Raw genomic sequence first — 12,547 nt, 5'->3', positions numbered from 1 at the left:
ATCCCATGAAAGAATAAATTTTAAAAATGATCCAGCTTCTCTCATTTTCACCTCAACAGGTGCCAGGGATTAGAAGGCACGGGGAGTGACAATGCTCCAGGATTGTCCTGGAGTCTCCAGGAATTAACGATTCATCTCCAGGACACGGCTGTGAGCAAACCAAAGAAAAATTCCACCCTTTAAAAAAAGTCTGTGTTTTAGTCATGATAAACATCACAGAGATGGGGAATAACGGCTGTTTTACTGACAATCAAGAGTGAATTCACAAAGAAATAGGATTTTACTGGCTTCCAGGAGGCAGGCTGACAGGCAGTGGAGGGTGGGACGGGGTGGGAGCGGGGGAGGGGGGTGGTGGTGGTTGGGTGGAGGAGGAGGGACCGGGGGCGGGTGGAGCTGGGGGGGAGCGAGGGTTGGGTGGCGGGGGTTGGGTGGAGGTGGTGCGGAGCGGGGGTTGGGTAACGGGGGTTGGGTGGAGGTGGGGGGAGCGGGGGTTGGGTAACGGGGGTTGGGTGGAGGTGGTGGGGAGCGGGGGTTGGGTAACGGGGGTTGGGTGGAGGTGGGGGGAGCGGGGGTTGGGTGGCGGGGGTTGGGTGGAGGTGGTGCGGAGCGGGGGTTGGGTAACGGGGGTTGGGTGGAGGTGGGGGGAGCGGGGGTTGGGTGGCGGGGGTTGGGTGGAGGTGGGGGGAGCGGGGGTTGGGTGGCGGGGGTTGGGTGGAGGTGGGGGGAGCGGGGGTTGGGTGGCGGGGGTTGGGTGGAGGTGGGGGGAGCGGGGGTTGGGTGGCGGGGGTTGGGTGGAGGTGGGGGGAGTGGGGGTTGGGTGGGGCTGGAGGGTGGCGGGGATGGGTGGTGGTGGGGGGGAGCTGTGGGGTGTGTGGTAGTGGGGTAGGGTGGGGATGGGGGGTAACGGGGGTTGGGTGGAGGTGGTGGGGAGCGGGGGTTGGGTGGAGGTGGGGGGAGTGGGGGTTGGGTGGAGGTGGTGGGGAGCGGGGGTTGGGTGGCGGGGGTTGGGTGGAGGTGGGGGGGAGTGGGGGTTGGGTGGAGGTGGGGGGAGTGGGGGTTGGGTGGAGGTGGGGGGAGTGGGGGTTGGGTGGAGGTGGTGGGGAGCGGGGGTTGGGTGGCGGGGGTTGGGTGGAGGTGGGGGGGAGCGGGGGTTGGGTGGCGGGGGTTGGGTGGAGGTGGGGGGAGCGGGGGTTGGGTGGCGGGGGTTGGGTGGAGGTGGGGGGAGCGGGGGTTGGGTAACGGGTGTTGGGTGGAGGTGGGGGGAGTGGGGGTTGGGTGGAGGTGGGGGGGAGTGGGGGTTGGGTGGGGCTGGAGGGTGGCGAGGATGGGTGGAGGTGGTGGGGAGCGGGGGTTGGGTGGCGGGGGTTGGGTGGAGGTGGTGGGGAGCGGGGGTTGGGTGGCGGGGGTTGGGTGGAGGTGGGGGGAGTGGGGGTTGGGTGGGGCTGGAGGGTGGCGGGGATGGGTGGTGGTGGGGGGGAGCTGTGGGGTGTGTGGTAGTGGGGTAGGGTGGGGATGGGGGGTAACGGGGGTTGGGTGGAGGTGGGGGGAGTGGGGGTTGGGTGGAGGTGGGGGGGAGTGGGGGTTGGGTGGAGGTGGGGGGGAGCGGGGGTTGGGTGGAGGTGGGGGGAGTGGGGGTTGGGTGGAGGTGGGGGGGAGTGGGGGTTGGGTGGAGGTGGGGGGAGTGGGGGTTGGGTAAAGGTGGGGGGGAGTGGGGGTTGGGTGGAGGTGGGGGGGAGTGGGGGATGGGTGGAGGTGGGGGGGAGTGGGGGATGGGTGGAGGTGGGGGGGAGCGAGGGTTGGGTGGAGGTGGGGGGGAGTGGGGGTTGGGTGGAGGTGGGGGGAGTGGGGGTTGGGTGGAGGTGGGGGGGAGTGGGGGATGGGTGGAGGTGGGGGGAGTGGGGGTTGGGTGGGGCTGGAGGGTGGCGGGGATGGGTGGTGGTGGGGGGGAGCTGGGGGGTGTGTGGTAGTGGGGTAGGGTGGGGATGGGGGGTAACGGGGGATGGGTGGAGGTGGGGGGGAGTGGGGGTTGGGTAAAGGTGGGGGGGAGTGGGGGATGGGTGGAGGTGGGGGGGAGTGGGGGTTGGGTAAAGGTGGGGGGGAGTGGGGGATGGGTGGAGGTGGGGGGGAGTGGGGGATGGGTGGAGGTGGGGGGGAGTGGGGGATGGGTGGAGGTGGGGGGGAGTGGGGGATGGGTGGAGGTGGGGGGGAGTGGGGGATGGGTGGAGGTGGGGGGGAGTGGGGGTTGGGTGGGGATGGGGGGTAACGGGGGATGGGTGGAGGTGGGGGGGAGTGGGGGATGGGTGGAGGTGGGGGGGAGTGGGGGTTGGGTGGAGGTGGGGGGGAGCGGGGGTTGGGTGGAGGTGGGGGGGAGTGGGGGATGGGTGGAGGTGGTGCGGAGCGGGGGTTGGGTAACGGGGGTTGGGTGGAGGTGGGGGGAGCGGGGGTTGGGTGGCGGGGGTTGGGTGGAGGTGGGGGGAGCGGGGGTTGGGTGGCGGGGGTTGGGTGGAGGTGGGGGGAGCGGGGGTTGGGTGGCGGGGGTTGGGTGGAGGTGGTGGGGTAGGGCAGGGCGGGGGGGCTAGTGGGAGGTGGGTGGCAGTGGTGGGGGGGGGACGGGTGTTGGGTGGAGGTGGGGGGAGCGGGGGTTGGGTAACGGGGGTTGGGTGGAGGTGGGGGGGAGTGGGGGATGGGTGGAGGTGGGGGGGAGTGGGGGATGGGTGGAGGTGGGGGGAGTGGGGGTTGGGTGGAGGTGGGGGGAGTGGGGGTTGGGTGGAGGTGGGGGGGACGGGTGTTGGGTGGAGGTGGGGGGGAGTGGGGGTTGGGTGGAGGTGGGGGGGAGTGGGGGTTGGGTGGAGGTGGGGGGAGTGGGGGTTGGGTGGGGATGGGGGGTAACGGGGGATGGGTGGAGGTGGGGGGGAGTGGGGGTTGGGTGGAGGTGGGGGGGAGTGGGGGTTGGGTAAAGGTGGGGGGGAGTGGGGGTTGGGTGGAGGTGGGGGGGAGTGGGGGATGGGTGGAGGTGGGGGGGAGTGGGGGATGGGTGGAGGTGGGGGGGAGCGAGGGTTGGGTGGAGGTGGGGGGGAGTGGGGGTTGGGTGGAGGTGGGGGGAGTGGGGGTTGGGTGGAGGTGGGGGGGAGTGGGGGATGGGTGGAGGTGGGGGGAGTGGGGGTTGGGTGGGGCTGGAGGGTGGCGGGGATGGGTGGTAGTGGGGGGGAGCTGGGGGGTGTGTGGTAGTGGGGTAGGGTGGGGATGGGGGGTAACGGGGGATGGGTGGAGGTGGGGGGGAGTGGGGGTTGGGTGGAGGTGGGGGGGAGCGGGGGTTGGGTGGCGGGGGTTGGGTGGAGGTGGGGGGAGCGGGGGTTGGGTGGCGGGGGTTGGGTGGAGGTGGGGGGAGCGGGGGTTGGGTAAAGGTGGGGGGGAGTGGGGGATGGGTGGAGGTGGGGGGCAGTGGGGGATGGGTGGAGGTGGGGGGGAGTGGGGGATGGGTGGTGGTGGGGGGGAGCTGGGGGGTGTGTGGTAGTGGGGTAGGGTGGGGATGGGGGGTAACGGGGGATGGGTGGAGGTGGGGGGGAGTGGGGGTTGGGTAAAGGTGGGGGGGAGTGGGGGATGGGTGGAGGTGGGGGGGAGTGGGGGTTGGGTAAAGGTGGGGGGGAGTGGGGGATGGGTGGAGGTGGGGGGGAGTGGGGGATGGGTGGAGGTGGGGGGGAGCGGGGGTTGGGTGGCGGGGGTTGGGTGGAGGTGGGGGGAGCGGGGGTTGGGTGGCGGGGGTTGGGTGGAGGTGGGGGGAGCGGGGGTTGGGTGGCGGGGGTTGGGTGGAGGTGGTGGGGTAGGGCAGGGCGGGGGGGCTAGTGGGAGGTGGGTGGCAGTGGTGGGGGGGGGACGGGTGTTGGGTGGAGGTGGTGGGGGAGCAGGGGTTGGGTGGTGGTGGGACAGGGTGGGGCTGGTGGGTAGCGGGGATGGGTGGTGGTGGAGTGGGTAGCAGGGGGTGGGCGGTAGTGGTGGTCGGGGGGGGAGCAGGAGGTGGGTGATGGTGATGGTGGGGTGGGGTGGGGCATGGTGCTGGTAAGGCTGTAGGGATCCATGACGGCCCTGCTCCCTTACATGGTCCAGCCGCTGGGCTGTTTCACCAGTGGCGGTACTTGGTGTGGTGATGAAACCCCAGCCCCTGGAGAGACCGCTAGCCAACTGGAGGTGGCCTCCCTGCAGCAGCTCTTGGTGGGGTTGGGGGGTGGGGTTGGGGGCGTGGGCATGGGGGACATTTTCGATTCCCCAAAGAGGGGCTGGGGGGAAGGGAGGGCAGCTCCCATGGTGTCCACCAGTAGGTTTCCTCCCTGACCTTCAGTGCCCCCCTCCCCAAATTATTTTTGTTTATCTACTGAGCTGGCCCAGCCCCCCAGGTCTCCAGCATACCACAGCAGCAACCACCTCCCCCGGAAGGCATTGCTGAGGGTTCAGAGATGCCAGCTGTCTGAGTGGGCCTGCAGTATTAGAAGCCTTTCCACCATTCGCATTTGGACAACGGGCCCATAGACAGCCAATTTGGGGGCAGCCTGTGGTAAAGTTGCCAAGCCAGCCCTGCTGTCAGCATGCGAGCGCTCCTGACCAGCTTATTTTCCTCAGTGTCTGAGTTCTGATGTCCACGGTAAAATACAGGCCAAAAAATCTGTTTACTTATTGCGAGGGGAATTGAATATTAAAGTAGGGAGGTTGTGCTTCAGTTGTACAGGACACTGGTGAGACCACTTCTGGAATACTGAGTATAATATTGATCTCCTTATTTAAGGAAGAATGCAAATGCATTAGAAGCAGTTCAGAGAAGGTTAACTAAACTAATAGCAGGAATGGGTGGGTTGTCTAATGAGGAAAGATTGGTCAGGCCAGGTTTGTAAACGCTGGAGTTCAGACGAGTAAGAGGCGACTTGATTGAAACATAAAAGATCCTGAGGGGTCTTGACAGGGTCGATGTGGAGGGGATGTTTCCTCTTCTGGGAGAATCTAGTACTAGGAATCACTGTTTAACAATAAGGGGTTGCCCATTTGAGAGGGAAATGAGAAGAATTTTTTTCTCTCGGAAGGTAGTTAGTCTTTGGAACTCCCTTCCTCAAAAGGCGGTGGAAGCAGAGTCTTTGAATGGCAGAGATGGATAGATTCTTGATAAACAAGGGGATGAAATGTTATCGGGGGTAGGCAGGAGGTTACAGTCAGACCAGCCATGATCTTATTGAATGGCAGAGCAGGCTCAAAGGCCTGAGTGGCCTACTCCTGCTCCTAACTCGCATATTTGTATGGTGTGCCACATGGATGGACATGTCTGGCAACCAAGGTAGAAATGTGAGGGCAGAACGTTGGAGGTCATGTAATCCATCCACAGTTGGCCAGCCTGCTGAGCTCTGAGGTGTAAACATAAGGAAATTTGAGCGCCGACTTTGACAGTAACACCATGAATCTTATACTTAACTCACTTTTGGAGCATTCTTTTGTTGGTACTGATGCCTACCTTAGCGCCATTTGCTGCAGGGCTACTATCTTTGCCCCTTCGTCATGTCAGACATGGCATGATGGATTCCCATTGGGAATTCCCCATACCTTTACTTTCTGGAAGAGGAGCCCGAAGATAAGAATGGCGGAGTCGTCTTTTCTCCAAACTAGCCAAAGAACTGTAATCGGTAATTGTAATGGGCAAGATTTTAGAGTCCGTTATTAAGGATGAGATTTCAGAATATTTGGAAGTGCATGGTAAAATAGGGCAAAGTCAGCATGGTTTCATCAAGGGGAGCTCATGCCTGACAAATCTGTTGGAATTCTTAGAGGAGGTAACGATCAGGTTAGACAAAGGAGAGCCAATGGATGTTATCTACTTGGACTTCCAGAAGGCCTTTGACAAGGTGCAGCACAGGAGGCTGCTCAGTAAGATAAGAGCCCATGGTGTTAGAGGCAAGGTACTAGCATGGATAGAAGATTGGCTGTCTGTCAGGAGGCAGAGAGTGGGGATAAGGGGGTCCTTCTCAGGATGACTGCCAGTGACTAGTGGAGTTCTGCAGGGGTCAGTGTTGGGACCACAACGTTTCACTTTATACATTAATGATCTAGATGAAGGAACTGAGGGCATTCTGGCTAAGTTTGCAGATGATACAAAGATAGCTGGAGGGACAGGTAGTATTGAGGAGGCAGGGAGGCTGCAGAAGGATTTGGACAGGTTAGGAGAATGGGCAAAGAAGTGACAGATGGAATACAACGTGGGGAAGTGTGAGGTCATGCACTTTGGTAGGAAGAATAGAGCCATAGACTATTTTCTAAATGGGGAGAGAATTCAGAAATCTGGAGCGCAAAGGGACTTGTGAGTCCTAGTCCAGGATGCTCTTAAGGTTAGCTTGCAGGTTGAGTCGGTAGTTAGGAAGGCAAATGCAATGTTGGCATTTATTTCGAGAGGACTAGAATATAAAAGCAGGGATGTGCTGCTGAGGCTTTATAAGGCTCTGGTCAGACCACATTTAGAATATTGTGAGCAATTTTGGGCCCCGTATCTCAGGAAGGATGTGCTGGCCCTGGAGAGGGTCCAGAGGAGGTTCACAAGAAGAATCCCAGGAATAAAAGGCTTAACATATGAGGAACGTTTGAGGACTCTGGGTCTATACTCGATGGAGTTTAGAAGGATGAGGGGGAATCTGATTGAAACTTACAGAATACTGAAAGGCCTGGATAGAGTGGATGTGGGGACAATGTTTCCATTAGTAGGAGAGACTAGGACCCGAGGGCACAGCCTCAGAGTAAAGAGAAGACCTTTTAGAAGAGAGATGAGGAGAAACTTCTTTAGCCAGAGAGTGGTGAATCTATGGAATTCATTGCCACAGAAGGCTGTGGAGGCCAGGTCATTGAGTGTATTTAAGACCGAGATGGATAGGTTCTTGATTGGTAAGGGGATCAAAGGTTATGGGGAGAAGGCGGGAGAATGGGATTGAGAAACTTATCAGCCATGATTGAATGGTGGAGCAGACTCGATGGGCCGAATGGCCTAATCTCTGCTCCTATGTCTTATGGTCTTATGCAGTTGTATATCTATGTAACAGCAGGCTATCCATATTACCAGACTGAAGCTGCACTCGACTCAATATCTTTACTTTGCCTTTATTAATTTCAACAGACTGCAGACTGACAGTTATAGACTGACATGGGCTCACTTAAATCTAAAAAATGTCCGCATTAAGGTTTGCTAGTCTAGAATCTACAAGAATTTTTTCATGTACAAAGGTAACAGAATGTGGAATGCTTTACCACAAGTAGCATTAAACCATAAAAACTTTAATTTATATGGTACCTTTAACATGGTAAAATATGCCAAGCTACTTCACCAAGGTGTTATCAAACAAAATTTGGCATCAAAATACATTAAGAGATACTGGTCCAAGAGGTTGGCTTGAAGGAGAGTCTTCAAGGAGGAGAATGACATACAGAGACACAGAGATTTAGGCAGGGGATTCCAGGGCTTTGGATCCAGGCAGCTGAAGGCACAGCCATCGATGGTGGCTGGGATAAAAATCAGGGATCCACAGCAGGCCAGAATTCGAAGAGCGCAGGGGTCTTGGAAGGTTGTGGGTCTAGAGGAGCTCTTGGAGATGGTGGTGAGACTATTGAAAATGAAGGCGAGAATTTTAAAACCAAATTGATCACTGGACTCTAAAAGATAATGTAAAATTACTTAAAAGCAGAAGGACCTAAAAGAATGTGGGGAGAAAACAGGGAAACGGAACCAGGTCAAAGCTACTCCTTAGAGGGGGCTAATTCAGCGCAGGCTAAAAGAGTCAGATGGAACCACATTGTGTTCAAACGGCGATGTTTCTATTACACAGGTGACCTTTGCAGTCATTTTGTTGTCAGTAGACCTCACTTATTATCTTTGAGAAGGGATTGTCAGACAGTAGGAAAGGCACCTCAGGGGAGAAGTGGAGGGTTTTCTTTTACACAGCAAGCTGTTATGGTCTGAAATGTGCTCCCTGAAAGGATGATAGAAGCAGACTCAACAGTAATTCTCAAAGTCAGCTGGACAAATACTCAAAGGAAAACAAATTTTCCAGGAGGTGGGCGAAGAGTGGGATTAATTGGACAGCTCTTTCAAAGAGATGGCACATGCATAGTGATCCAAATGGCCTCCTTGAGGCATTGGCCTCCTAAGGCAGGGATTCTGGGTTCCAAAGGTAAAATTTTATCAAACCAAGGAGACAAAGTTAGGTTAACAGGTCAACCACAATCTAATTGAATGGTGGAACAGGCAACAGGGAGCTGAATGGCTTATTCCTGCTCATTGGAACCATTCCAACCCACTGAGTAGTCAAGAATACTAAATCGAGCCTGTGTACACTGAGCCAGGGCATGTGTTAACTGGCACTGAGCAAATCATGTTTCAGCTCAGCACCTTTTACCTAAGTATCTCCTCTCCTAAAGTTCACTAACACACCTGTGGGCAGTGGGTACCACAGGCATTCCAGTCCTCACTCAAGTGCTCACCGACCAGCTCTTCAGTTGTAGAGGGCACTACAAACAAGTTCAATCCCAATGTCTAAGTGTGCACACTTTTTTATTCTTTCATGGGGTGTAGGCGTAACTGACAAGGACAATTTGCCACCTCTAATTTCCCTTGAACTGAGGGACTTGCTAGGCCATTTCAGAGGGCAGTTAAGAGTCAACCACATTGCTGTGGGCTTGGAGTCACATGTAGGCCAGACCAGGTGAGGATGGCAGATTTCCTTCCCTAAAGGGCATGAGTGAACCAGTTGGGTTTTTACAACAATTGATGATAGTTTCATGGTCACCATTACTGAAACTATCTTTCAATTCCATATTTTATTAATTGAATTTAAATTCCACCAGCTGCCGTGTTGCGATTTGAACCTATGCTCCCCACCCTCTGAGCATTAGCTTGGGTCTTTGGATTACTAGTCCAGTGACATTACCACTGCACCACCATTGCCCTCCCCACAGCTGGGATCATTGATTAACAGTCAGGAATGGGAGTTAGAGCAAGAATAGGCCATTTGGCCCCCAGGGGTGGTAACTCTGGCTGACCTTTCTTTTCCTCTTTCCAACCTGGAAGAGCTGAATCCAATTAGATCAGCTAACTTGGCAAAGATGATAATGGTCCTAGACTTTCCAATCTCAGAACTTCTCTTTCCTTTGTTTTTGTAACATCGTCAAGGTGAGACGTACTCTGCTGGGTGGAATTTAACTCCCTCCTTCTACACAGGGATTAAGAAACAATAGGAAAGCAGGAAACACCATCTGTTCTACAGCATCCCTGAGCCCTCTCACCTCTATCACTATGAAGGGAAAGAGCAGCAACACCAGTCGCTTCCAGCTTCCAAGTCATACGCACCATTCTGATTTGGCCATACATCATCATTCCTTCATCAGTCCTGCGTCAAAACTCTGGAATACCTGACCTAGCACCACTGTGGGGGGCAGTTGATGTCACCAGAGAGCACTGCAGAGAAGAGCCAACTTCAAAGTAGAATTAAGGATAGAGCCATAGCATCAGAGAATGGAAGGGTAATAAATGTAACTCTGTCAGTGTTGGCCACATTCCAAAAACAGTTCTTTTAAAAAAAAATTGCTACTGAAATTATTTACAATTTGGTCGCCCACGTTCGTTGCTTCAGTTCCGCACATTCCAACTAATGAGCTTAACGAGACCAAGATAAAGACAGGGCTGAAATTGCAAATGCTCATCGAGGCTGAATAAATTCCAAGCCTCATCTTTTATTCAGGACTGAAAGTAAAGTAGGTGTCCACCCTCCTCACTGAATCAGTGTCAATGCCCACCGCTGATCCACAAATATATTTTCAAACTCTGCCTCACCACCACCACTACCCCATACCGCCCCCACCCCACCACCGCCCCCCCACCCAGCTTCCCAGGTGCTAACTGCTTGTTCGGAACTTTAGAAAACATCTGAACAATATCCTTTAGCAGCACAGTTGTGCATACATGCATTTTAAAAAGCATTGCTTACCCACATGTAAGAGGAGCGATTTGCTTTCTTTTAAAAAGGTTGCGAGGCAGTGTGCTGAGTCTTGAATTCAATGTATGGGGGAAGTAGGAACACATCTGGAGCTTAAAAATAATCAAAGTTCAGGGAATGGGATATGAAATGCAATATGGACACCTTGAAGAGAGTTGGGGCATAGACATTCTAGCACCAGAACAGTGACAAGGCAAAGAGTCTGCCCACGGCCTTGTTCCAATCATCATTCCCTATCCTAAATCCTGAGGACACAGGGATCTGTACATTAGGAGTAAGTGCCTGAGGCACTACAAGGGCATCCACCCAGTGGACCTGGTGAGATGTCAGAGTGTTTCCCTGTTTCGCTATTGGAGAGAATGGGCCTGTCTTGTCAAAGACCTCGGTGGCACCATTTTACCTCGGCTGGTATTCCCTCACTGGTGGCTTATAGCTGAGCAAAATTCACTGCTTCTAAATTCTAGTAAAGTCCACATTTATGGCCCCTGTTTTGCATACAATTACTTAGAAAGTAAGGATATTAAATGGCAACACACAATGATATCCCATGCCCAAGGGACCCAGTGTTAATTGCATATTAATTGTGTATTTAATTGTATTCAGGTGGTGAACATTAACTGGGGATTCACTTGTATTCCTAATCACGTTTTAATTTGAGTCTTGTAAGTTTCCTTTAAGATTTTTGTCTTTCTTTTCGCAGTATCCCTTTAAGAGGCTGCCTTTTGATTTGTCCTTGATTCGTTAATTTGTTTTAATTGGTTCACCCAAAAGAGTATAAACAGGAACAGACTGAAACTGTTGGTGGTTTGGTTAGGAGGTGCATGTTTGCAAAATGCATCTCTCGGAACAAAAACTTATAAAAGTGCATAAAGATCAGCTTTTTGAAAGGAAACATGTTACCACAGGATGGCTGCCTAAAGGTAAAGGTTAGAAGGTAAAAAAAAAATTCAGACTGAAAACTGAAATGTCAGAAAGCAAGTGTAAATTGTTCAGGTACGTATGAACACTCCAATGTTCTTGGAATATGACCAATGGAAGAATGCTGTGGATATATGGACACAGGCACTTTCCTCACCAAAGAGGACACAAAATATGGCCTTGGCATTCTCACCTTGGACAGGGAGTAAAATCAGAAGAAATTGTTAGGGGGCCTAGAAAAGGGGTGTCTCACAACGTCATGCTTTGTATAGGATATGGAGGTCTTTGATTTAATTTGTTTTGAAATTCTGATTGTGCATTTAAATTCTAATTTTGATTTAAAAGTGGAGAGGAAATCTGTTAACTGTATACCAGTTGTATGCAGGCAGTGGGCATTGACTGGGGATTCACTTGTGTTCCTATATGCAGGAACGGACTGCAACTATACAGAAGTGCATGCTTGTCAGATGTATCACTGTAAATAAAAGTGTAGATGTTGGCTCCAGTTTTATCCTTCACCAGTTGGCTTTCTGGAATACAGATTTTGTACTACAACACTGTAACCCCATTTTGCCGTAAGGTTGCCAACCATCCAGGATTGTCCTGGAGCCTTCAGGAATTAAAAACTTACCTTCAAACAATCTAGTAAAAATATCACAGGGGCATTTAAAAATTGTGTTTTGAATAACAATTCATTAATCACTTTTGGTTACTAGTTAGAGACAGAGGGAAAATTGCAGTTTGACTTGCAGTCAAGAATCACTCAATCGCATAATGAAGAGTCTATTCATTTTCCAGCTGGCATAAGAAGTCTGTGAACCATGAGGTTGGACAGGTCAAGTGAGAGTATAGAAATGGGGCAGCTGGAGGCAAGAGATCATGTGATGAAACTTCAAGGAATATGTCCAAACAGAGTCGACAATCTTCTTCAACCTATCCTCACAATGAGCATAACTTCCCAGTGGGAGTGTGGAATTCCTCCTACGGAGAAAATGTTGGGATTTGGAATGAGAAAGATCAACAGCTGGGCCTTGGCAACAAATTGAATAAAGAGGATCTGTGGGCAGAATACCTCTACTCTAGTTGCTTGTTCTTTTAGGAACTTCTCATTTGGTATTGCGATTGCTTTCTCTTCATCGTCATCAGCCCTTTTATGTTGTTCAAAGTTCTGACTCCTTCTTGAGCTACTTTCCTTGCTGTTTTGATACTGGAAGAATGTTTCATTACTGTACTTGGCTGTGTTACAATTATCTCCAGGGGTCCTTTCATAGTAATAATATCCCCTTTAAGTTATTTAGTTCTGTGCTCCTCCCAAAGTTAATTCTCCCTACAGGCTTTGTATAATCTGCTTTCCTTTCGTTTCCATGTTGATGCCCCCTAATCTTCACTTTTGAGATTGTTTGCTTATTTGGCATTTGTCTCTTTAGGTAGACATATCCATATCCTGTATACTCAGTACGATAATCTCACCCTGGAGTGCTTGATGCTGATGCCGAGCGCCTAAAATCAAATGTATTCCATTGTAATATTGGTAAATGCACGTCTTTTCTTTCTTTTTACATCTAAAGCTCTTTTCATGGTCTCAGGATATCCCAAAGCGCTTTATAGCCAATGCTTTGAAG

The 12,547-nt window shown here is 52.9% G+C and overlaps 1 protein-coding gene across 1 annotated transcript in view; it reads right to left on the bottom strand.

Annotated features, from left to right (window-relative positions):
- The window catches only part of LOC121289704 (VPS10 domain-containing receptor SorCS1-like), a 409,049-nt gene that overhangs the window by 365,119 nt on the left and 31,383 nt on the right, over positions 1-12,547 (bottom strand). Inside the window, exons 9-12 of the mRNA XM_041209328.1 lie at positions 11,998-12,187; positions 10,908-10,921; positions 7,444-7,619; positions 5,581-5,651 (exon numbers count right to left, since the gene is read on the bottom strand). Of these exons, the coding sequence (XP_041065262.1) occupies positions 5,581-5,651; positions 7,444-7,619; positions 10,908-10,921; positions 11,998-12,187 (451 nt within the window). The remainder of the gene's footprint in view (positions 1-5,580; positions 5,652-7,443; positions 7,620-10,907; positions 10,922-11,997; positions 12,188-12,547) is intronic.

Source organism: Carcharodon carcharias, chromosome 17, assembly GCF_017639515.1.
Source record: "Carcharodon carcharias isolate sCarCar2 chromosome 17, sCarCar2.pri, whole genome shotgun sequence".
Taxonomy (NCBI): Eukaryota; Metazoa; Chordata; class Chondrichthyes; order Lamniformes; family Lamnidae; genus Carcharodon; species Carcharodon carcharias.
Note: the sequence above shows the minus strand (reverse complement) of the source record. Positions and strands in the feature narration are given on the sequence as shown.